Source organism: Nycticebus coucang, chromosome 12, assembly GCF_027406575.1.
Source record: "Nycticebus coucang isolate mNycCou1 chromosome 12, mNycCou1.pri, whole genome shotgun sequence".
Taxonomy (NCBI): Eukaryota; Metazoa; Chordata; class Mammalia; order Primates; family Lorisidae; genus Nycticebus; species Nycticebus coucang.
In genome coordinates this window covers 74,585,487-74,610,216 of record NC_069791.1, presented here as the reverse complement: position 1 = coordinate 74,610,216, position 24,730 = coordinate 74,585,487, and the positions used below count along the sequence as shown (strand labels likewise).

The 24,730-nt window shown below is 52.3% G+C and overlaps 1 protein-coding gene across 5 annotated transcripts in view; it reads right to left on the bottom strand.

Annotated features, from left to right (window-relative positions):
- GTF2IRD1 (GTF2I repeat domain containing 1) overlaps window positions 1–24,730 on the bottom strand; it is a 123,801-nt gene that overhangs the window by 22,904 nt on the left and 76,167 nt on the right. For 4 of the 5 annotated variants that reach the window (XM_053555799.1, XM_053555797.1, XM_053555802.1 and 1 more), the window contains 5 exons: window positions 24,445–24,494; window positions 24,183–24,239; window positions 22,795–22,878; window positions 16,783–16,966; window positions 16,089–16,117 (listed from right to left, as the gene is read on the bottom strand). In XM_053555799.1, the coding sequence (XP_053411774.1) occupies window positions 16,089–16,117; window positions 16,783–16,966; window positions 22,795–22,878; window positions 24,183–24,239; window positions 24,445–24,494 (404 nt within the window). The remainder of the gene's footprint in view (window positions 1–16,088; window positions 16,118–16,782; window positions 16,967–22,794; window positions 22,879–24,182; window positions 24,240–24,444; window positions 24,495–24,730) is intronic. The other variant, XM_053555801.1, reaches the window with a different exon arrangement.

The window sequence follows — 24,730 nt, the reverse complement described above, 5'->3', positions numbered from 1 at the left end:
AATTTTTTCTATTTTTAGTAGACAGAGTCTCACTCTTGCTCAGGCTGGTCTCCAACTCCTGAGCTCAAGCCATCCCGTGTGAGCCAACATGCCCAGCCTTGGGTGACTTTTGTTTTTTTTTTGGCTGGGGCTGGGTTTGAACCCGCCACCTCCGGCATATGGGGCCAGTGCCCTACTTCTTTGAGCCACAGGTGCCACCTGCCTTGGGTGACTTTTGTAAATTGAAAATTATTTCAAAATAAAAAGTTCTATCAGTCAATCAATTGCTTGTTACATGCTTGATCTATAGTGAGAGTACATCACGACCAGAGACCCTGGTAGGTCAGTTCCTTACATGGAGCCCACTTGGGGAGTTGGAGAGAAGAAAGCAAACCCTTTACCCCAGCTCCCTCCCTGGGGTGGATGGCTCATACCTGTTAGGGCAGGTGCCTGCCCTCCAGCACCCACAAAGGGTTGGGAGAAAGGCTGACCTGGTTTCCCCAGCCAGCAGGGGTCTCTCTGGTGGAGGCAGGCCCTCCCTCACTGCAACCTGGGCTGCCAGACACTGGGACGCACATCCCACGTGTGACCCCTATTTTACAGATAAGGAAACTGAGGTTTGGAGACGTGAAGGTGCCTGCCCAGGGCTACCACAGCCACACAGACTGCAATTGGTGGTGCTATGACCTGAACCCAGGTCTCTGACCCCCAGGTACTGGTGAGAATACCACAACAACTTTTTTTTTTTTTTTTTTTGCAGTTTTTGGCTGGGGCTGGGTTTGAACCTGCCACCTCTGGCATATGGGGCTGGTGCCCTACTCCTCTGAGCCACAGGCGCTGCCCAACACCTTCTTTTCTTTAGAGACAGAGTCTTAGTTCGTCACCACTAGGTGCCTGGCTATTTTTTGTTGCAGTTTGGCAGGTGCCCTACCAACAACACCTGTTTTTTTTTTTTTTTAGAGACACAGTCTCATTTTGTTGCCCTCAGTAGAGGGCCATGGTGTCACAACTCACAGCAACCTCCAGCTCTTGGGCTTAGGCAATTCTCTTGCCTCAGCCTCCCAAGTAGCTGGGACTACAGACGCCCGCCACACTGCCCAGCTATTTTTTTGTTGCATTTTGGCTGGGGCTGGGTTCAAACCTGCCACCCTTGGTATATGGGGCTGGTACCTTACTCACTGAGCCATAGGTGCCGCCCAGCCACAACACTTTCTTGAAGGCTTTCTGGCACTCTCCTGTGGACCTAAAGCTCAGCCTGCCAGCCAGGCTGGGCAGAGCCAGAGGCTCATTTTGTCATGTGGGTCAGTCCTGAACAGACAATCCCCAGGACCAGCCACACCCACAGCCCTTCCCAGGGGAACTCACCTCCTTTCTCTGCAGGCCCCAGCTACACAGCTGACTGGGCCCAGGCGGCACTGCCCCGAGGCTGACAAAGGCCTAGGTTGGACTGTGGCCCAGACTGGCTGGGCATAGAATGTCACACACCAAGCAAGACGAACAGGGTATTAACACCTTTCTTGCGAGAGAAGGACAGATGTGACCCATCACATAGGCCAGAGCAGAAAGGAAGCATGACCCACTGCAGCCCCCAGGGGTGGGGTGGCAGGTGCCTCAGAGGACATAATCCTCTGGGTTATAGTTGTCCAGTGATGACAACAGCAGCCAGTACTACAACCAACTTTGTGACAATGGACGCTCCTAATGAGCTGAAGGTTTTGTCAGGTTTCATTTGTTCACAATTACAGTCCTAGCTTGTGCAATGATGCCGGACACTTCGTGAGCACTCAATAAAGACACTGGGCTCTTATGTGGCAGGCACTATTCTTAGATCCTGGCATGGAGTCAGTCACTCAACCCTGCCAGCAACCCTACGGGGCTGGCCCTGTGAGTAGCTCTATTTTAGAGATGAGGAAACTGGGGCACAAAGCAGAGGTGACCTGCTTTGTGGGTACGTGGGGAGCTGGGACTTAGCCCAGACTTGTAACCAACTGCCTCTTAGGACAGCTTCTCTCTGTTCTGACTGCATGAATAGTGAGAAGAGGGCCCAAAGCCCAGGCCTGACATCACAGTGACTGTTCAGTCACCTTGTTTCTGTGAGTGGGGGAGGAAAGGGCAAGTCTTCCTCCTGCCCAGCTCATAGTGCAGCCTCTCCCCACTCTCTCTGCGCCTACTACCCCAAATCTGCATTTTTGAGCTGCCTCCTTGAACACCTTGATTCTGAACACAAGGTCTCCCTCAGATCTGTCCCTCCTCCTGGGGACGTCTCACAGGTCCCTGGCTCCACCCTCCCACACAGTCACTCTGGGTAGGCCCTGTGGTGGCGTTCAAGGTGTCCACACCCTAATCCCCAGAGCCTGTGAATATGTTTCCTCAAATGGCAAAGGGACTTTGCTGTTGTGATTAAGTGAGGGATCTTGAGAGGAGAGGACTGTCCTGGGTTATCCTAGTGGGCCCTACATGGAATCACAAGGGTCCTTTTTGGAGGAGGGAAGAAGGTAAAAAGCAGAAGACACCACGACAAAGCAGCAGAGGCTGACTGCACTCCAGATGTGCCGGCCCCTGTGATTTCCCCAGACAAGAGAAATCAGACTGCATAATTTGTGGTTGTAGGGAACTATGTTCGCCCTCCCTGCTGGTTTAAAAAAAAAACAACAAAAACCCAAAATCAAAGAAGGAGAGGCTGGACTGACGCACTTAGAAGATGAAAGCCAAGGATGGAGTTGGCCTCTAGAAGGTGGAAAGGTATCACAAAGACTCTCCCCTAGAGACCCCAGAAAGGAGGAAGCAGCGCCACTGAGGAAGATTCATTTCAGACTCCTGATCTCCAGAACCGTAAGGCAACACATCTGTGCTGTGTTAAGCCAAGACACCCTGTGCCCACCCGTCCACCTGTCTGCATCCAGCCCAGAGCTCACGAGAAATTTCCTCAATGTCGGCTGGGCGCCCATAGCTCAGTGGTTAGGGTGCTGGCCATGTACACTGAGGCGGGTGGGTTCGAACCCAGCCTGGGCCTGCTAAACAACAGAAATAGTTGGGCATTGTGGTGGACGCCTGTAGTCCCAGCTACTAGGGAAGTTGAGGCAAGAGAATCACTTGAGCCCAAGAGTTTGAGGTTGCTGTGAGCTGTGACACCACAGCACCCTACCGAGGGTGACACAGTGACTCTGTCTCAAAAACAAAAAAATTGCTCGTTGTCACGAGGCAGATGATGGGACTCAGGGTTGCCTGACTTCATGCACCACGGAGGGGAACTGAACCTTCTTTTCCTGGCTTGCCTCATGTGGCATCTATGATCCTAGATAAGGGAGTTGTACCTATGAAGGGTGATTTTCCCCTCTATCTCCAGGGAGCCCTAGTTCTGCTGAGAAGCCATCACTGCTCTGAGTCTGAGCCCCAAGGCCCTATAAGATGCCTGGCTAGGTCTCTGGGCTCTGGGATCTTCCTGGCAACAAGAGATATGGAGAAGTGTGGTTTTCCCAGCTGGCTCCAGGACAGCACCCATGCCTGTATTGCTCTGGCCTCACCAGCTCAAGGGCAACAGGGCTGGGCCTTAGGTTGGTTCTCTGATCCTTCTTGCTCCTGGATGATCTCATTGTGTTCTAGAGCTTTAAATACCAGTTGTATCTTACAAGTCCCCAAATTATACCTTCCAGCCTGGGCCTGGCCCCTGATCCCTGGCTTGCGTACCCAACTACTCCTGGGTGAGACTGCAGCCAGAACAGACCCGACACCCCACCTGGCTCCTCTTGCATCTGGCCAACTCAGCTAATGGCATCTCCATCCTTCCAGAAGCTCAGCCTGATCTCTGAGGTCAAACTTGACCACTCTCCTCTCACAGCCCGCATCAGCAAGTTCTGCTGGCTGTAGCTACAAAGTATACCTAGAGCCAGTGACTCACCACCCCAGTCCGCCACCAGGCCTTGCCTGGATTATTATTACCACCTCCTTATGTCTCTCCCCACTTCCACCCCATCTGTCCTCAACCCAACAGCCAGAGGGATTCTGCTGAAACAAGTCGGATCCTGTTCCCCCTCTGCTTAGCACTGCACTTACTGGGAGCAGAAGTCAACAATGCTTATCTGGCCACACATGATCTTCCACTTCCATTTCCCTTGATGACGTCCCCTGTCTCACACCCTCACAGGTGATGGCAGGGCCTTCGCAGCTGCTGTTCCGTATGCAGTGCTGTTCCCTGCTACTCCTTCAGGCCTTTACTTCCAGGCCTCCCCCTAACGATAAACACTCTCCCACCTGCTTCTCCTTGGCACTCAGCAGCAATATCCTGTATACTCTACAAATTCTGTTTATTCTCTGCATCCCCCTCTCCCCCCACCTCCAGCTCCATGAGGCAGGGCTTGTTTTTAAATCAGTGTTTTATCAAAAGTTCAGCACCCAGCACAGTGCCTGGCCCCAGACACCTTGTCAGTGTTCACAGACCAGGGACTGTGACTGCACTCCCAAAGCCCTGGTAGGGCCTCTCCACCCCTTTGCAGGCTGTGTCTCCCACCAGGGAGGCCTGTGTGCCCCCCACCTCCACCTACCCAGCCTTTGTCACCAGACCCTACCCTAGGAAGCTGTTAAAACCAGTCCATCCAGTAATGCACAGGGTTCGTGCTGGGCCCAGAGCTTCTGCTCAGCACAGTATGCCTGGATATCCCTTGGTGCTGATCTCACTCCAGCCCTAATAAAGACTCTGTTTGTTCCTCTCATCTTGGGTGGTCTCAGCTGGGCAAATAGTTTCTGAGATCTTTTTTGAAATGCTGCAAAAGATTCTGACACTCCCCATCCCCCCAGCTGGGAGCTCCTCTAACAACCACAGAGAACCCACAGAGGTCCCCCCCCCAATGTGGAGGAGGCAGGAAGAGGCTGCAAAGACCCCAGCTGAGTCCCCACTGGCCAGGAAAGGGCGGGGCCTCCCCCATCCCAGCGTTCCACAGCCTACTCTGCCACCTCAGAAGAAAGGAGGCACTGGGCCAACTCTGGGGCTGGCAGCCGGGCGCCTTGTCTGCCCACAAAGGCCTCTAAGCCCCACCCCACAGATGCCAGCTTTTCCCGGGAAGGCAGAAGGGAGATCATTACTGAAGCCTAATTAACAAAGACAAGCAGAGATAATTAAGTGGAGAAACATGTGGCTGGTGCTGGAATGGTGATATCTTTAGAAACTTGAGAAAGGACCGTTTTATTCTGAGTTCTCAAGAACAGGACAGAGTTGGAAGGATGGAGAGGGGGTGGGGGAAAAGCTGAGAGCAGGAGGCAGCGGCAAAAAGTCAGTGTGTGACTGGGAACAGAGAAATGACCTCAGGAGATGAGAGGACCATGGAGAGTGTCCCTGTTCCACATACCCTTGAAGAAACAGGCCCACAGACATCAAGTTAATTTTTCCAAAATTGCAGAGAATAAGTTAACTTATCCAAGATCATACAGCTTAGAAGTGGTAGAATTGGATCCTGAGAGGACAAAAAAGGGAACTGTTCCTGCTCCTGTCACTGTTCAGTCCCTCCCCTCTCCTCCCAAATACCCTCTGCCAAAGTCACCCCCACACTGGCATCCAGGCCCACCTCAGGTCCTCCTCTCCAGGAATCCCATCCCACATAGTACCTGCTAGGTGACAAGAAACCTCACAGGAAAGAGGCCTAGAAGGAGACCAAAGGGAACATGATGAGTGGTGCCCCTGCATTTGGGGTGGGGGCCTTTCTCCATGTGTACCCCTTGCAAATGGGTCAAACCCACTGCTTGGCAGACCCTTCATCCACAGCTGAGCTTCTCAAGCTGAGTGTCAGACAATGCTGAGGGTTATGAGTTAAGTGAGATTATCTTCCTCAGCAGCATGTAATTTGACATACTTCTTCAAATTAAAATGAAAGTGAAAAGTTTACAGAGTAGACTATGTGGGAATCTCCTACATAAAGCTAGGACCCCCCAAGAAGTTGGGCCCTGGCCCGCAGGGGTGCTCAGGTTCCTCAGCCACGGGGATGTCAGCGGAAGAGCTTGCCAAGGCCGGGTCTGCAGGGTCCAGTCCACGCTGCAAAGCCAGGCCTTCCAGGCCCTCCACGCTCCGGCCTGGCCGGCCTTGCCACCTCCTGCTCACGATGGGGTGTTCCTCCTCCTCCTCCTCCTCGCTTTGGTCATGTGCCCTAGGGTAGGTGGGAACCCTTGGAAGGCAGATGTGTTGTGGGCAATTATTCCAATTTTACAAGTGAGGAAACCAAGGCCCAGGCAGGCAAACCTGACTTGCTGGAGTCACACAGGAAGTCGGCAGCTCTGCAATCTCTGGGGTCTGGAGCCCCTGCTCGGTAGAAGGGGGGACTGTTTTCCTAGAGAGTCCACTCAAGCTGGCCAGGAGGGAGGACAACTAAAAGGAGAGGAAGCTGTCCTGGTCCTAGGAAGGCCCTGTGTTTGCCTATCAGGAGAGCTTGGGGCTGGGCAGCAGAGGGAAGTGGATCCAGTGGGTGAGCTGTCCCTCCAGGGTTCAAGCCTCCCTCCCACCCACCCCGCCATTCAAGGGCCAGGCCACTGTGTCCCTTTCTCCCCTCCAACAGGGAGCCCATGGGAAGCAGCCTCTCTGGTGAATGGCAGCTGGACCTCTGCTTAAATGCCTCTAGTAACAGGGACTTCACTACCTTACAAAGCCTTTTCTTTTTTAGCCACTGCAATTTAAAAATAGTTCTAGAATGTTCTTTATTTCCTTGATCTCTCTAGTGTTCTCCAGAAGCTGTCTCTTCTGAAGTTTGAAAACAGCTGCTCCAATGCTCCTAATACCTGAAGGTCCTTCCATCCCCTCTCTGTTCCCCAACAGGCTCCTTTTCCTGTGGTTCCCAGGTCTGGTGTCCTGTACTTCCCAATGGTGATGGCAGCTGCCCCACAGCCACCCTGCCTGCACCAAACACCACTCTGGTTGCATATGGCTCTTGGATGTCTTATAAGCGCACAGCCCCAGCCTCAGGGACAGGGGGTCCACTATCACCCTTCTGGAACCTTCTGCCATCCTCATAGCCAGTGCCACCTCTAGGTCCTAACCAGAGGGTGTCTCTGAGCCCAGCTGCCAAATGCTTGGGCTCTGATGTCCTCAACACTCCCTGGCTTCTATGCCCTACTTTTGCAGACCCAAGTGGTGGGTGGGAGCATGGTTACCACAGTAACCTTAAGACCATGCAAATCTGATCATATCATTTCATTGACTGAAAAAACCTCCAGTGCCACAGAATACAGCCTGAGTCACTATTGTTCCAGTCAAGGCCCTTTATGATTCCTGGCAGCATTTTCTTGCTACTCATTCCCCTCTGCCCAGCACACCCACCCCCACCCTCGGCTGCTTCACACACAGAGCTTTTCACTAATTATGTGATTTTGCCTCTTTCAAGCTCAGTTTGCTGAACTGCAAAATGGGAATGACAGCATCTCCCTCACAGGCTGGCTGTAAGAGGTCCATGAAGCTGTGTGGACACGCACAGGCATGCAGCAAATGTGGAGGGGATGATGTCACTGCTCCCTACACGGCAGGGTCTGCCCCCTCCCCTGGGCATGTGGGTGGCAGGCACATGAAAGCTGGTTCTCTGTAGAGGGAGAAGGGCTGGTCTTTGTCCAGGGTAGCCCTGAGCTTGCATGGTGACTGCAGGAACCAACCCTGCTCCTGCAGACAGGTCACCTTTCACCAACCGCCCCCCCCACCTCCATGACTTGATTTTCCTCTCCTGCCCCAACAGCCACGGCCCTTCCAAGGTCTCCATATCCCACATCCTTTCCTGATCACCCCTCTTATCTTTTCCACTCTCCCTCTATGACCCTGACCCCCGGCCCCCACAATCCTTCCTTCCCATGGAGACCTAGATTCTACCCCGTCACCCTGCACATCCCTCCCCGACAATCCTTCCTTCCCATGGAGACCTAGATCCCCCCGGCCCCCATCACCCTGCACATCCCTTCCCAGAGGAGAGGAGCAGGCAAGGGGATCTTGCGGGAGCCTCAGCACCTTTCTTCTGCCCATCCCTGAGCAGGGTGCCCCTCCTCTCCCATTCTCCCTCCAACCTCCAGCTCTATCACCTCCCCTCTATAGAATCTGTCACAGATCAAGCTGTTGCTGTTCCCACCTCCAGAACCCTCTCTGGATTCCACTCCACCCTCAGGCTCCTGCTCTCTAAAGGGTGATCTGTCCTTGGGAGTTTGAGCCTCGTTCCTCATTCTCACCTGAGCCCACTAGTCTACCCCCGTACTCACCACTCCTCCCCAAACTGCTCTTAACTATGCCACAGCGACCTCTGAGCTGCTCACCTTGAAGTGGCTGGTCTCAGGCATTGAGGGCTGACCTAGAATCTGCTGGCACAGCCCATCATTCATCCAGTTTCTCCATGGGCTTCGTACCTTCTGGGTTTTCCTTCTCTCTCTTCCTTCTCATCTCTCCAAGGCCCAAGCGCTGCAGGGCCCCAGGGTTCAGCCTTGGACCCCCTGCCTGACCACATGCATCCCACCGTGATCCATATTCCAGACTTACACTTATTCAATGCAGAATGACTCCCAGCTGTGTGTCCCCAGAGGGACGGTCTCTGCCCATCAGACCTGTCCATTTGGCTAACCCCACCTCCTGCTCAGATCCTGTTCCTACTCTTCCTCCCAGCTGCTCAGGACAAAATCCTGAAGCCATTCTGACCCTTCTCTTTTCTTCCCACATCCATCCACTACATCAGCAATCTTGTCGGCTGTACTTTCAAAATACACCCAGGGCTGTCTCCTGACCTTGCCCAAGATTTCCATACAGCTCACATCCTTGCTTCTTTGAGGGCTTAACTCTTGGTGGCCTATCTGAAACTGTCCTCTCTTTTTTATTTTTTGTAGAGACAGAGTCTCACTTTACCGCCTTCAGTAGAGTGCCATGATGTCACAGGACTCACAGCAACTTCTAGCTCTTGGGCTTCAGCGATTCTCCTGCCTCAGCCTCCGGAGCAGCTGGGACTACAGGCGCCCGCCACAACGCCCGGCTATTTTTTGGTTGCAGTTCAGCCGGGGCTGGGTTTGAACCCGCCACCCTTGGTATATGGGGCCGGCGCCCTACTCACTGAGCCACAGGCGCCACATATAATCTCTGTTGAAGTGTCTCTATGGCACTTATCTGTACCTAAAATGACGATCTTTGTTTTTTTTTTGAGACTAAGTCTCACTTTGTCACCCTTGGTAGAGTATCATGGTGTCACAGCTCACAGCAACCTTAAACTCTTGGGCTCAAGTGATTCTCTTGCCTCAGCTCCCTAAGTAGCTGAGACTACAGGTGCTTGCCACAATGCCTGGGTATTTTTAGAGATGGGGTCTCGCTCTTGCTCAGGCTCGTCTTGAACCTGTGAACTCAGGCAATCCACCCGCCTCAGCCTCCCAGAGTGCTAGGATTACAGGTGTGAGCCACAGCACCTGGCCAATCTTTGTTCTTTTTTATCCATTTACCCCACTAAAATATAAGCAGTACAAAGGAAGATATATCTTTTTTTCTATTCTATAGCACCTTAGCTTGGCACAGAGTAGGCACTGAATATACAGAGGCAGCCAAAAAAAAATGTATACACATTTTAGGGTGGCACCTGTGGCTCAAGGAGTAGGGTGCCGGCCCCATATACCAGAGGTGGTGGGTTCAAACCTGACCCTGGCCAAAAAAAAAAAAAACCAAAACTGCAAAAGAAAAAAAAGTATACACATTTTAAGAAAGGAAATAACTATATTAATTATAAATATATATATACTGGTAACAAAAGATGAATACAAATCACACCAAGTACCTCTTGTAATTGCAGAAGTCAAATGTGACTTGAGTATTACTTGAGTATTTTTTGGCAGCTTCTGTATGTGTGTATGTTTTGTTTTTTTTTCTTTTTCAGAGACAAGGTCTTGCTATATTACACAGCCTGAACTGCAGTGACCATTCACAGGCACTACAGCTTTGAAATTCTGGGCTCAAATGATCCTCTTCCCTCAGCCCCCTGAGTGGTTTGGACTAGAGGTATATGCCACCATGCCTAGCCTCAAAAATCTTTGTTGTACAAGTAAATGAATCCCGAAGGAATAACTATGAGCCTAAAGGGTTACACCCGCAGGACCAATATTACAGCCACTGATTCCAGGAGGGGGCAGCAAAGAGCCACCCACTGTGGAGGGAAGCTCCAAGGGGTGGGGAGGAACAGAAGTCACAACCCACCACTTGGCAGCCACCCAGGCCTGGGCTAGTAGTGGAGCCAGGCCTGGGCAAAACAGGAAAGACTTAGGCTCAACTCTCCATCAGATCATGCACATGCTGTGTGATCGTGTGAAGTTTCTTAACCTTTCTGAACCTCAGTTCCTTCCTGTAAGACTGGTTACTGGGGGAGCTGTCATGTAGTAACATGAGTGGGCTTGGCAATCGATAAACCCTCAGTGTGACTTGAGTGTTGTTAGGTGCCCACAGTGTGGCGGGACAGCCTCACTGTTCACAGCAGGGGGACAGAGAAGTTATATAACCACGATGGAGCCTGACAAGGCAATGTCACAAAGCTTTTTAAAGACATGGCAACATGTTTATGTTTTAAAGTTAAGTGTGTAAATTTATAGAAAGAGCAACAGCAAGATGCAAAATTAATAAGCTTGGGGGAAAATCTGGAAGAAATGTATCATCATAAAAATGAACAGCCATCTGGACCGTTAGATTTCTGTATTTTCCAAATTTCTACCACGGGCATATATTTTCGGGAAATGCAATAGGTTTTTAAGGCCTACAAGAATGTTCTGTGGCTGTTATCACACTACCTACCCAAGCAGAAGACCTCTCAGTTACCACTGCTTCTTCCCAACACAGCCTGAATAGCCTTCCTTTGTGATCCCAGGTTTTCGCAGCCTCAGGGCCTTCTGGGTTTGTGAACTGCCCACCTTGACCTTGTAGTGCTAAGAACAAAGCAGGCAATACCAGGCTCACCCAGACTGCACCTGCACGCCAGGTGTCTGGTGACCTGTGGCCCTTTGTACATGTCTGTGCCCAAAGGCCAGATGCCCAGAGCTCTGAAGGCTGACTCTAGGGTGCTGTCCCCAACTAACTGCCTCTCTGGTCCTTGGCCCAGTTCTCCTTAACTTAACTCAGGCTGCCGTGGGCAGGGTGGGCGTGGGGCCTGGCTACACAGCAAGGAGCTACCCAGCGTGGCTGGCCCCCAGGGTGGAGCCTGGATGGCCTTAGCACCCTGAAAGCAGGTGCTAAGCAGGTTCACTCCAGTACCAGTAGGGGAGCCTGGTCCCATCATCAGTTTCTAGCCCTAGCCCCTTCTCTTGGGAAATCCCACAAAGCCTCTGGCCCACAGTCTCCCCCGACCTGAGGCCTGAAATCCCACCTACTGTTCTTGGTCAGTAGGCTTGGTCCAAGTCCAAGTCCACCTTCCTCTAGTCAGGTGCCTGCCCACCCCTAAGCGTGTCAGAGTAGGAAAGATGAGACATCACTGGGGAAACTGAGGCCCTGAGAGCTGATGTGATGTACACAGTTGGGACAACACTAAAAACCTTTAGGGGGTTCATCTCTTTTGACCCAGAACAAAATTGGCCTAGGAGCTCCTGCCCACAGTTCCACAGTTGCAGTGGGGTTCTCACAGTGTAATGACTGATTTATCTTCATGGCATAATTTCCTTCTTCTGAATTTACCTTCTCGGGATGGTTCTGTTAGGAAAGGCTTCCATGGGAACCTTTGATAAGTGATATAGGAAATCTCTGGGCCATTCTTATGGTACACACCCACCATGAAGTCCACACCTACTTCCTAAGCCTCACCCTCCAAGCATGGCCCGCTGGGTGCTGTGGTTGTCTCCCTACCGCCTGGGCCACCAGAGGTCCTCAAACTTTTTAAACAGGGGGCCAGTTCATTGTCCCTCAGACCGTTGGAGGGCTGGACTATAGTTTAAAAAAAAAAAACTATGAACAAATGCCTATGCACACTGCACATATCTTATTCTGAAGCAAAAAAACAAAACGGGACAAATACAATCATACCACCTCATGTGGCCTGCGGGCCGCAGTTTGAGGACCCCTGGGGGCCCTACTATCCCATCTCTGCACTGCGATTCCACTGATGGGCCCCACTCCAGAACTTCTTGGCACTAGGAATCCTCTGGAGCTGGGAGACAAACCTAGGGAAAACAGGGACCCTAAATAGACTCAGATTAAGTTTCCGCCGTGATGTGGCTTTTGGTAGGAGTTAAGTTCAATGCACGATGTCTAAACTTTCTTTTTGTCTTCCCTGAGGTTGAGGCCTGCCTCTTTGGGATGATACGCTACACCCTCCCAGCCTGGCTCCATCCCGCTGCTGCCCTAGGCATATGGAGTGGTGGCCTGGCCTCCTGGACACCCCATCTGTGCCTTCCCTTGGGCTATCTATCCCCTGTGTCAATGCCACACACTATCCTGCTCACCCCCAAGACCCAGCTGTAAGACACCTCATCTGGGAAGTCTTCCCAGCCCCCCAAAATACTAACCCCCATCCCCACCCCCACTGGCTGAACTTTCCATTGTTGCTGGTCTAGGGTTAAGACCTTTATAAACATATCACTCAAGGGCAATAGGAGGAAGAGCCCTCCCTTTTACCTCCTTCAGGTCACCTGGCGCAGCAAGTGGCCTCTATTCAGTTGTAGGCAAGGAAGTAGAGGCTCAGAGTCCCACAGCTGGCTGGAGGGCACAGGGACACGGATAAGCTTGTGCTTTCCCAAGGCCCACGTGCTGCCAGGGACCTATCCCAGGGACCCAAAGCAAACTGCCTGCCACCCCTCTGTATGCCCTGGGCACCTGCCTTGGGACTAAGGGGCCTGCTAACATCTCTGCCTCCCGACCCAGGCTTCTGCTATGATTAGCCTCGAACCCCAAGTACTGGCCTGCTCCAGGGTTTGGGGATTCTGTGATGAAGATTTGGGAACAGCCCTTTCTGGGGCAGAAACAGCACTTGATGACCTCCGGTGAACCACTGGAGGCCTTTGGGAGCTGGATACCTTCCCAAGCCAGCCCAGCAAGATAAGCAGTGCGGGTAAGTGTGGAGCCTACCAGCCCGTCAGCTCCAGCCCCTCCTCGCAGACACCCGGCCTGGGATGCCAACAGCTGGAGAGGGCTGGCCACAGGGCCACCTCCCCATTTCCTCTTCCAGGCAGGCTGTTACCCACATGGACAGAGAAAGCACTTCCAAGGGTTCTCTCTGCACAGAGGAGCCAAAGGGAAGGCTGACGGGTGGGCAGGCAGACAGGCACAGAGACGGTGGGGCAGATGGCCCCCACATGGGTGACAACTGACATTTAAGAAGCAGATGGAAGAAGACAAGCCACAGGTTTCCCCTAGCTGGAGGGTAAGCCTTGGTCAATGGACGGGGTCACCCCTTAGGAAGGCCTCAGGGGTTCTGTGGTCTACCTTGAGGCTGCTGTGCCCACCTCTTGACTGCCAGGACTTCTCCCCAAGTCTGACGCTGCACTATTCCGTGGTTTCCCTGAATTACACACTGCCCACAGGATCCCCGAGGGAGCCAGTGCTTCCTTTCCTTCCTAGTAGAAGGACAGAGGTATCGCAGGCAAGTCACTTAACATTCCCTCAACCTCAATTTCTTTTTTTTTTTTAAGAGCCTCAAGCTGTCACCCTGGGTAGAGTGCCGTTTTATCACAGCACACAGCAACCTCCAACTCCTGGACTCAAGCGAGTCTCCTGCCTCTGCCTTCCAAGTAGCTGGGACTATAGGTGCCCGACACAACGCCTGGCTATTTTTTGGTTGCAGCCGTCATTGTTGTTTGGTGGGCCCCGGCTAGATTCGAACCCGCCAGCTCAGGTGTATGTGGCTGGCGCCTTAGTTGCTTGAGCCATAGGCGCAGAGCCTCAACCTCAGTTTCTTTATTCTGTAAAAAGGGGATAGAAAAAGGTGACAATGCAAAGTGCTGAGCTCAGCCTGGCACACATCAGGGGCCATCAGTGACTATTCCTTCCCTGCTTCCCAAGCTCAGTTAAAAATGTGCCTGCTTTACTGGAAAGATATTCAAGGTAAGAAAAAAAGGTGCCTGCCCTGGAGTGCCCATGTTTATAAGGCTTCCATGGGGACCCCACCTTCTGGGACAGCAGGGGCGGGGGCAGAGGGTTTGCCGAGGGAACCTCACTGCTTCTCTACTCTCCATCAGCAGAGGGAGGCCCAAGTCATATTTCCTGGGCTGCCCACAGAAATGGGACCAATGCTGCCCAGTGCTGATGCCAACTCAGGCAGACACCAGAGTCAGGGCAGGTCAGGGCTGGAATATGACTCTGTGGCCCTCCACGGTGGTGTCAGTCAGCTTAGAGCCAGGCAGGCCTGACCCACAGATAGGGACAAGGAGCCCCTGCTATGGGGCAGGGGGAGCTGGCCAAAGGCCACCCACCACAGTCCTGGAACCAGGTAGGTCCACAGACTGTCACAGAGGCAGAGCTGGGGACTGCCAGAGTTAGATGACTGGGGCAGGACTGGTGTGGGAATAGGGCAGGGGAGCAGGTGGAGCACCACAGGCGGGCGGACTTGTGGCGCTTCCTTCTCCCTGGCCAGAGGAATGAGGACATAACTTCCCTGCTGCCGCCCGTGGCCCCTCCCTATCCCTACCCTGCTTCTGGCCCAGCTCAGGCCTCTCCATAAGTGTGGGAGAGGGATCTGGAGCCATATGGGGAGTTGTCTCAGAGTGCCGGCCTTGGAGCCTGACGGGCCATCCTCTAGCCCTGGTACACAGGGCACATTACCGAAACACCAAACTTCAAGTTCCTCCTTCTGTAAGGCAGGCTCTAGCGCCTGCCTCATAGATGTGATAAGGACACGAGATACCTTGCTGTCAGCTCAGTGCGCTGCCCCAGCAAGACCTTCCAAAACATGTATGAGAGGCACCTATGTCAGTGAACAGCCACACTCCCAGTGACACCCTGGCCGGGGTGTGCTGGGGCTACAACCACTGCACTTGCTGCCGCCATGTCCATCACCCCCACCTTCCTAACATCTCAGGACACTGGAAATACACCCTGGGGGTCCATGAGTCTCCCACCCCTGTGGCTCACCTACCCAAATGCTTCCCTACTTCCTTTCCATCTTCCCTGAGGCCCATCAGGAGCCTTCCTTACCCCAGGGACCCTCTCCAACTACCCTTTACTCTCTCGAATCCCCTGTTAGGGCCCCTGTGGCCTGTGCACACAAGCCTGTATCTGCCCTCCCGTTCCACGGCCTCCTGCCCCTTCACACTAAGCTGGGTCTGGCACAGGAAGTAAACAGCCCCCGGGAGCTGAGAGCTCAGTCTTACTATAGTAGGTGAGGGGTGACATAAGTGTGACAATGAGATCAGAGTCCTGTGCTGCAGGTTCGCCTGCTCTGGCACTGCTGCGACTGCCCCTCCCCCCCAGACATGGGCACAGCGTCCTTGAGGGCAGTCTGGCCAATCTTCATGCTGCTGCACATTGAAGCAGCATCTTCTGGGCTGGGGTCAGGGCCAGGGCTCTCCGCATTTCCCCTGCCCAGGCTCTGGGGTTCACGGAGGAGTGTATGCAGCTTCTGCTCTGGAGGCCTAGCCAGCTCTGGGTGGCCTGTTGCCCCCACAGGGACAGCCTCACTCACCTGTGTTTTGGGGGAGGGGGGGAGGATCCAGGACACAGCCCATGGAAGAGACAGAGGCAAGTGGGTGTCTTAAAAGGGGTTGGGGGAGTACTGCACTGCTAAAGTCAGGCAGGCACCCCTCCTACCCTACCACTGCGCTCATGATCCCCACACAGACGCCCTTCCCTCTGTGGTTAAGAACCCATCTGCCACCAGCCTCACCTATTCCCTGAGGTCACCCAGGCCCCTGCACCAGAATGAGTGAGAGCACTGATCCAGCCTGGCCCCTCCCTCCTAACTCTGGACTAGGTAAAGCTAAGAAGTCACTGGTTCCACTATTCCCTTTTCTGACCAAGAACCCAGGGCCAGGTTCCAGCTTGGGTTTCTGCCCTCTACCTGGGGCAGGTGCCCAGGTGAGGCAGAACAGCAGGGCAGGGGCCTGGCTTCTGTTGCCAAGCCTCAAACCTGTGTCCCACAATGGGCTCACTTCGGCCTCTGGCCCTGAGCACTGTGGCCAGAACCCCTGCCCAGCAGCCTCCCACACCCAGTACCTCTTACCAGGCTTTGGGATGAGTCCTTGGAAAGGCCTAGAAGAGAAAGAGAGGTGGGGGTGTCAGAGGGAAAGGTTGGGGACAGGGTAGCCACCCCTGGAATGCAGAGGCACAGGCCTGACCCAGCTGGGAGCTGGCGAGCCGCGTCTGGAGCCTGCCCTAGACCTACTGCAACAGTCTCCATTTTATTTATTTTTTATTTTTACCATTCTGTCAGAGACCTAAGCTTATACTTCACAGCCCAAGAGTCTGCATTTTAACGAGAAGCCCAGGTGATCTGTGTGCGTGGAATGTGGGGCCAATGCAGTAGGGCATCAGCACTAGCAGTGCCCCCTCGCGGGAGGGTAACAGGGCTGTGTGGGCTCTGCCCTGGCCGGTGACTCAGTTGAATCACTTGTCTCAAGATCCTCGTCACTGATATGGGACTAAAGCCTCTCTTGGGGGTCAGGAACACAGTGAATGGAGGCTGCTAGACAGCAGAAGGTACCCACAGGGCTGCCCTTGCTTGCCACAGTGGGGTGTCCAGTCCCACATCTGTCAGGCTCCATACACCCCAGATGGCCTGCAGCCCCCCTGTCATCCTGCTAGGACCCAGGATGCTGGCAGGAAGGCCACCTCATCTAGCTGGGAGGGCAGGACCTCAGGTGCAAGCCCCGGTCTGTGTTAGTCCTGCCTCCTCACTTTTACCCTTCCCTGAGTACCTGGTGACTGTGAACTTGATCTTGTCAGCCACAGCAAGGATCCTCTCCAGGTTCTGGGAGCCAAAGGTGCAGGGCTTTCGGAACGGGATTCCTGGGGGTAGCCCCTCGATGATCACAGACCCAGGGTTACTCTTGATCCGCTTATAGGGGACCTGGACTGGGTACTTGATACCCAAGGCTTCCCCTGTGGGTAAGAGAGATGGTCTTGCTAGTCAGGAGTAAGAGGTGCATGTGGGAGTGAGAGGCGCCAGAAGGCCTTGTGTAGCAGGGGTTGATGTTCTCCAGCCTCACAGCCTGAGGATGGGCACCTTGTGGGCATAGCTGGCCCTTCCCTAGAACCTTTGACCTTCCCTGGTTCGGTGACTGGCCTGGCCTGAGAGGGGAGATTCCACTTAGAAACATGAAAGCCAGGCCACAGCCATCCAGGCTGCCGGGACACCTTTGTGCATGAGAGTTTTGTCACCAACACTCTGCCAAAGGCTATGGCCCTTCTATCCCAGTGGCTATATCTCATGGTTGACCTGGCACCTCTCTGGGAAGTCCTGGGAGGGGTGGCTGCTGCCTGAGAGGGTCAGTTACTGCAGGAGCAGGTGCTGCATCCCCAGAGGCAGCCTCCTCCCAGGCAGAGAGATGGAGCTCACTGCTGTACTATGGGGGCTTGCTGAAAGCATCATCCCCAGCACTGTAGGCTGCCCCTTCATGAGATATCCAGGAAGAGTCTGCATGGGTCTCAACCCCAGGAGAAACTGCTGAACTTTTTGCACCATAAGCTAATTTTTGTCTCACAGACAGTGGGGATTAGATAACTAACTCAACTTCCCTTTTGCAACTTCCCTTTCCTTTGGCTCCCAGGAAACTCAGAGCCTGATTGGGGTCTCACATGTAGGAACTAGACAATTTCAAGAGTTTTTGTATCACCCCTGGATTTGTGCTATTGTCCTAGGCTGTTTCTTCTTTTTAAAATTGAGATATAATTCACATACCATAAAATTCACCACTTTAAAGTGTACAATTCAGTGGTTTTAGAAATATTTACAAGGCTATGCAACTATTACCACCATCTCATTCCAGAACATTTTCATCACTCTAAAAAGAAACCCCATACTCATTAGCAGGTACTCCTTACCTTCTCTTCCCCAGAAGCCATTAATGTACTTCTATCTTTATAGATTTGCAGTTTTAACTCTTTATCCTGACTTTTTTGCTGACTAGTTGCTAAGCCATTGCAAAGAGATTCTTTTTGAAATAAAATTGGACAGAAAAGAAAATGTATGTGCATAATCCAGAAATGGGAATTGCTACCATGACCAAGGGCTTCTGTGTTGACAATCCAGGAGACACTTGGCAGTTCCTGTGGCAATATCTGACATAGATGACCAGTCTCCCCTCCTCAAAACCTTCCTGTTGGTGTCCATGACACCATTTATTCCTGGTTCCCCATCTTTCTGGCTATCCCTCCCCCTCCTCTACATGATCTCTAAGTGTGGGGTTCTGTGGCCTTTGGTCTGGGCCTTTCTTCTCTGTCCCCTTTACACCCCCATGTGTACCTCTTCTACATTTGTGACTTTATCTTTTTTTGGGGGGGAGGAACAATCTCACTCGGTTGCCCTGTGTAGAGTGCTGTGATGTCACAGCTCACAGCAACCTCAAACTCAGGCTCAAGTGATCATCTTGCCTCAGCCTCCCAAGTTGCTGGGACTATAGGTGTCTGCCCATCATGCCTGGCTAGCTTTTCTATTTTTAGTAGAAAAAGGGGTCTTGCTCTTGCTCAGGCTGGTCTGGAACTCCTGAGCTCAAGCAATCCATCTCCCCTAGTCTCCCAGAGTGCTAGCATTATAGGCATGAGCCACTGTCCCTAGCCATGACTTCATTTTTTTCTTTAAAAAAAAGAAAAAAAAGGGCGGTGCCTGTGGCTCAAGGAGTAGGGCGCTGGTCCCATATGCCAGAGGTGGCAAGTTCAAACCCAGCCCTGGCCAAAAACCAAAAAAAAAAGAAAAAAAAAAATACTTTGGCCCGGCACCCGTAGCACAGTGGTTATGGCACCAGCCACATACACTGAGGCTGGCAGGTTCGAACTGGCATGGACCAGCTAAACCACAATGACAACTGCAATAAAAAATAGCCCAGCATTGTGGCGGGCACCTCTAGTCCCAGCAACTTGGGAGGCTGAGGCAAGAAAATTGCTTAAGCCAAGAGTTTAAGGTTGCTGTGAGCTGTTACGCTACGACACTCTATTGAGGGCGACATAGTGAGACTCTGTCTCAAAAAACAAACAAACAAAAAACCAACAAAACTTCATTTATTTCTATTTTTAGTGACAGAGTCTTGCTGGGTCACCCAGGCTAGAAGTGCAATAGTGCAATCACAGCTCACCACAGCCTCAAACTCTTGTGCTCAAGTGATCCTTCTGCCTCAGACTCCAGCCTTAGTTTCTGAGATTACAGGCATAAGCACTGTGCCCAGCTGAGACTTTGTTAGGGCAGTTTTTTGGTTCACAGCAAATTTTGAAAGGAAGGCACAGTAAGCCCTCATGTAACATCATGGCTAGGTTCTTCAAAACTGTCTTTAAGTGAAATGACATATAATGAAGCTAATTTTTCTTATTAACTTATAATGGAACAACTTCAAATGAAACAATGTTATATGAGGACATCTTTTTCCCTCAAGGTCATAGTTTCCAATATCGAGTGAGTGCTCGCTGTCCAGAGGTTTCCAATATACCTATCCTGGCTCACAGCACTGCTTCCCCCACTATCAACACCCTGCACCAGAGGGGTATGTTTGTTACAACCTTTAATTCTACATTGACAACACTCTTGGTATTGGGCGGCGCCTGTGGCTCAAGGAGTAGGGCGCTGGCCCCATACACCAGAAATGTCAGGTTTAAACCCGGTCCCAGCCAAAAACTGCCAAAACCCCCCAAAAGACAAAACAAAAAGACAACACTCTTGGTATTGTACATTCTAAGGGATTGAACAAATGAATAATAACATGTATCTAGGCTATCATTGTTATAGAGTATTTTTACTGATCATGGCTTAATTTTTATGTCCAATCCAAAAGCCTCTTCTGAACAGCAGACTTATACATTCAACCACCTGTGGGTCATTTCCACTCACACCTCAAATGCAACATGTCCAACAGAACCAATTACCCTCTCCCCTCAGTGAGGGCGCCACCTCTTCTCCCTGGCTTACAGTCTGGGTGTCTGCCTGTCCCTGGTGGCTGGTGTAAGCCATCGCCTACTCTATCAGGGAAATGCCAGTGAGTATAGGGCATGTCCCTGGTACAGGGCTTGGGTAAGGAATGAACATGTGACTTATGAGAGCCAATGAGAAACAAGGGGAAGACTGCTTAGGAATTCTGGAAAAGAAACAACTTGGCTCTCTCTCTTTTTTTTTTTTTTTGGTTTGAGACAAGAGTCCCACTTTGTCACCCTTGGTACAGTGCATGGTGTCATAGCTTACAGTAACCTCAAATTTCTGGGCTCAAGTGATATTCTTGCCTCAGCCTCCCCAGTAGCTGGGACTACAGGTGCCCGCCACAACATCTGGCTATTTTTTAGAGACAGGGTCTCTCTCTTGCTCAGGCTAGTCTTGAACTCCTAAGCTCGGGCGATCAACCCGCCTTGGCCTCCCAGAGTGCTAGGATTATACGTGTAAGCTACGGCACCCCATCCCCGCCTGGCTCCTTTAAAAGGCGGTAGAGAATAGCCGGGCGCCTGTAGTCCCAGCTACTTGGGAGGCTGAGGCAAGAGAATCGCTTAAGCCCAGGAGTTGGAGGTTGCTGTGAGCTGTGTGAGGCCACGGCACTCTACTGAGGGCCATAAAGTGAGACTCTGTCTCTACAAAAAAAAAAAAAAAAAAAAAAGGCGGTAGAGAAGCCATCCTCTCCTTTCTGGGGCATGTAGATGGGATGCCTAGGCCTGTTGTGGATGCTAGCCTGAGGTGATTCTGACGCCAAGGTAAAAGACCCCAAGGACATGCCTGACCTGCTGGATCCAGCAGATCCTGAAGGTCACTCTTCTGTTAAACTTCCCATGCTAAGCTGTAGTGAACTGTACTGTCTAAAGACAGCCACACCAATATTCCCTGTTCCACAAGCTCCTTTACAGTGTAACACTGACACTCCCTCATAGAGAACTGGAATCTGTGTTCCCTCCCTTTGAACTTGGGTGAGACTTTGTTTTTTTTTTTTTTGTAGAGACAGAGTCTCACTGTACCGCCCTCGGGTAGAGTGCCGTGGCGTCACACGGCTCACAGCAACCTCTAACTCCTGGGCTTCCGCGATTCTCTTGCCTCAGCCTCCCTAGTAGCTGGGACTACAGGCGCCCGCCACAACGCCCGGCTATTTTTTTTTTGTTGTTGCAGTTTGACCGGGGCTGGGTTTGAACCCGCCACCCTCAGCATGTGGGGCCGGCGCCCTACTCGCTGAGCCACAGGCGCTGCCCTTGGGTGAGACTTTGTAACTGCCTCAACCAACAGAGCATGGCACAGGTGACACTGTGAACTATGCGACCTCTGAGGATGGGTCGTGAAGGGCAATACAGCTTCCTCCTGGCACTCTCTCAGGATACACATGACGGGAGCCAGAAATGCAGCTCCCCTGTAGTCTCCACGCTGGAGAGCTCAGGAAGGGGATTAGCATCCTTATAAGAGGCCCCAGTGACATTCCCTCATCCCTTCTACCATGTGACACAGCAAGAGGATAGCTGTCTATGAAACAGGTGATGGGGCTCTCACCAGTGAATCCACAGGTGCCTTGATCTTGGACTTCTCAGCCTCCAGAATAATGAGAAATTCCTGTTGTTTATAAGCCCCCCAGTCTAAGGGGTTTTCTTATAGTAGCTCAAGCTGACCAAGACAGGAGTGATCTCTTCTGGAGTTACATCACAGTAACTGAATCATGAGCCAATTAACCCATTATTGTTGAAGCCACGTGGAGTCTGATTTTGCTACTTGAGACCAAAGTGCCTCAACTGATCCTACCTCATTTTCCTTAAGACAGAGACCAGGCCCTCCACTGGACACTGCCCTTCTCCTCCCCTGCCAATTCCATACCCTTTGATTTTTCCCTGAAGCTTCCTCTGAAGCATATCTCCACTCAACCCACTTTCCTCCACATCTCAGCCACCAGCCCTGACTACACCATCATCACTTTCATCACTGAGTTACTGTGCCAACCTCTGAGCTGGTCTCCCAACATCCATCCCCACCCTCCCTCACCCATTCACTGTCCTCACAGCAGCCAGGAGGACACTTGACAAGTGCCAAGTATCTCCGAGAACTTTAGTTCTCCTGACAAAATATAAGGCCAATACCTTGGCTCCTTCAAGGCCCTGGACGATGTGGCCCACCTGAGAGCCAACTCCACTGGCTCCCTCCTCTCCCCACTGGCTCACATGTTTCAGCTTCCTGTGCCTTCTCAGGACAAGCCGCAGGGCCTTTGTGCATGCCATTCTCTCAGCCTAGCTAACGCCTGTCCTCCAATCTCTGCCTGATTAACTCCTTACCATCTTTTAGTTCTTTCTTCAAAGAGGTCTCCTCTGTCCCCCAATCTAGAGTATTACTGTTTTTCTCTCTCAAGCAGCCTGTTCTCTCACTGCATAGGTCAGGAAATGTTTCCTCACTATTAGATTGTGTGTATAGCTTGTTGAATATGGGACTCACCTCACTAGTCTATATATATATATATATATTTTTTGGATTTTTGGCCGGGGCTAGGTTTGAACCCGCCACCTCTGGCATATGGGACCGGCGCCCTACTCCTTGAGCCACAGGCGCCACCCTCCTCACTAGTCTATAAGGCCGAGGAGAGCAGAGACTATCTCCTCTATCTGCTGCTGTATCCCCAGTGCCTGGGAGAGGGCCTGGTACATAGTAAGTGCTCAAGAAATAAGTATAGATGGGTAAAGGGCTTCCCTCGAAATGACCTCAGCTACCAAAGGAAAGCTTCCTGTTCCTGTGCTCACACCAGCTGGGCTTCCCTAGACCCTGGGGCCCTGGAGCTTACCATATTTCTTATTAAACAGGTCTTGGACTTGCTCCCTTAGTGTGTTGGCGATGTCGATACGTGAGAGTCTAGCATCGTAATTGTCTGCAAAGTGAAAAACAATTATGAATTTGAACTGTTAAATTAAAAAGCACTTGGTGACTTTTAAAGAATATGATTTTCTAATTATGGGGAACTCCTTGTCTGGCAATTAACAGATCCTTGGAGTGGGCCCCTCAGAGTCCTTCAGAACTAACATCTTGATGGAGATGTGTGTTTTTCTGGAAGGACGCACACTGTTGCGACAACAGCAATGAGCTGGAAATTAAGTTAATTGTTGACATTTGAAAATCACCAAGCCAATAAATAAGCCCTGGAGGTGAGAGACACCAGGAAGAGCATATTTCTAGGCCTGAGCTTCATTAAGGCAGGGGGGCCGGGGGGGGGGCAGCAGGAAGCAGGGGTAGGGGAACTCCTGCTCAGCTGACCCAGCAGCTCCCAGTGGTCACACACTCACCCAGGGATGTTTATTAAGGACTCCCCATGAACCAGCACGTGCCTGGCACTGCCTCAGGGAGACAAGTGGGGCAGGGTGGGAGGGGGGAGGACGTGATCTCTGGGCACTTGGGCCAGGCTCATAGAGGGTGGGCATGAGGAGAGATTCCCCTCATCCCAGAAGGTTCTGGCTGCTTGGGAAAGAGTAAGAGAGACTAGAAGACACAAGTAGCTACCCCCAGGGACTTGGGTCCTCTCTTCTTGGGCTCCCCTGCCACTGGTCCTGTTGACCCTATGGGGACTGCACAGGACCCTCCTAGGAGCATTCCCCACAGGGATTCACATGCAGCCAACCTCCAGCTCCTTATCATTGCCCATCATGGACGTGAACAGCTGTCTCAGCCACATGCCCCACTAACAGCAGGGCCTGGCCTCTGCCCTCATTTGGGGGGCTCTGCAGGACATGGCCTGTCCTGCTCCTCCATTCCAATGTGTAGAACTCCTGGAGTTTTCACTTATACGCTTCCTGTCTTCCATTCCCCTCCACACCCTCTGGCTCAACTCTAGTCCTCGTTCTCCAGGGAGCCCTTGGTGAGCTCCCCTCCTCTAATCTCAAAGCACTAAGAGCACAGCTGACTGCTGGACACGAAGAGGGCAGGTCAGCTGCTTTCTAGGCAGAGGGTGGGCAGACTCCTGGGCCCTGCACCCAGACGCCTCTGCTCCTGGCATCTGCTTGCTGATACCGTCCCTACCTGTGAGCCTGTACCTTGAGTGGCCAGCCCACCTTATCCGTATCCCCCAGGCCCTGAGCTGGGTGGCCAGGTTCTCCCCACTGCCAGCCTGGCACTCCAGACCCAAACCAGGTCAAGGTCATGGCACTGGGACAGCTGACCTCACCCTGAGCTCAACCTTACCTTGAAAGCCCTGTCTCTTCAGGCTCTCGTCCACAAGAGGGTCCCTGGAGTCCCTCTCTGGGGGCAGGGGGGGAGAGAAGTCATAGTGAGGAGGAAGCTCCTGGGACTTGAGGTGGCACTGGTGGGGGCAATCCCTATGTGGGGCGGGGAGAATGGTGGGAGGACAGAACCAGAACCAGGAAGCAGGAGGAGGGATGGTGGTAGAGACCTGGGGCCCTCCCATGCCTGCCCGCGCAGTGGCCCATGACCCTGTGCAGGGTACCTTGACTGTCCACGACGGGCTCTTTGACTCCCTCGGTGAGCAACTCAGGCCTGGAAAACACAAGTGGGGCCATCACTGAGGTCCCTCCATGAACCCAAGGGCTGCTCAGCCCTCCCCTTTGGGTCTCAGTCTACATATCTGTGTAATGGGCAAGCCTGGCTCTTTTAGTCCAGGCCTGGGGTCTCTGCCACCCTAAGACCTATTCTACCAGCCCACATGTGCCATCTGGGAGGCTGCGCTCAGGCTTGGAGGGTCCATTATAGGAGTGAGACTCACCCAGTCCTGG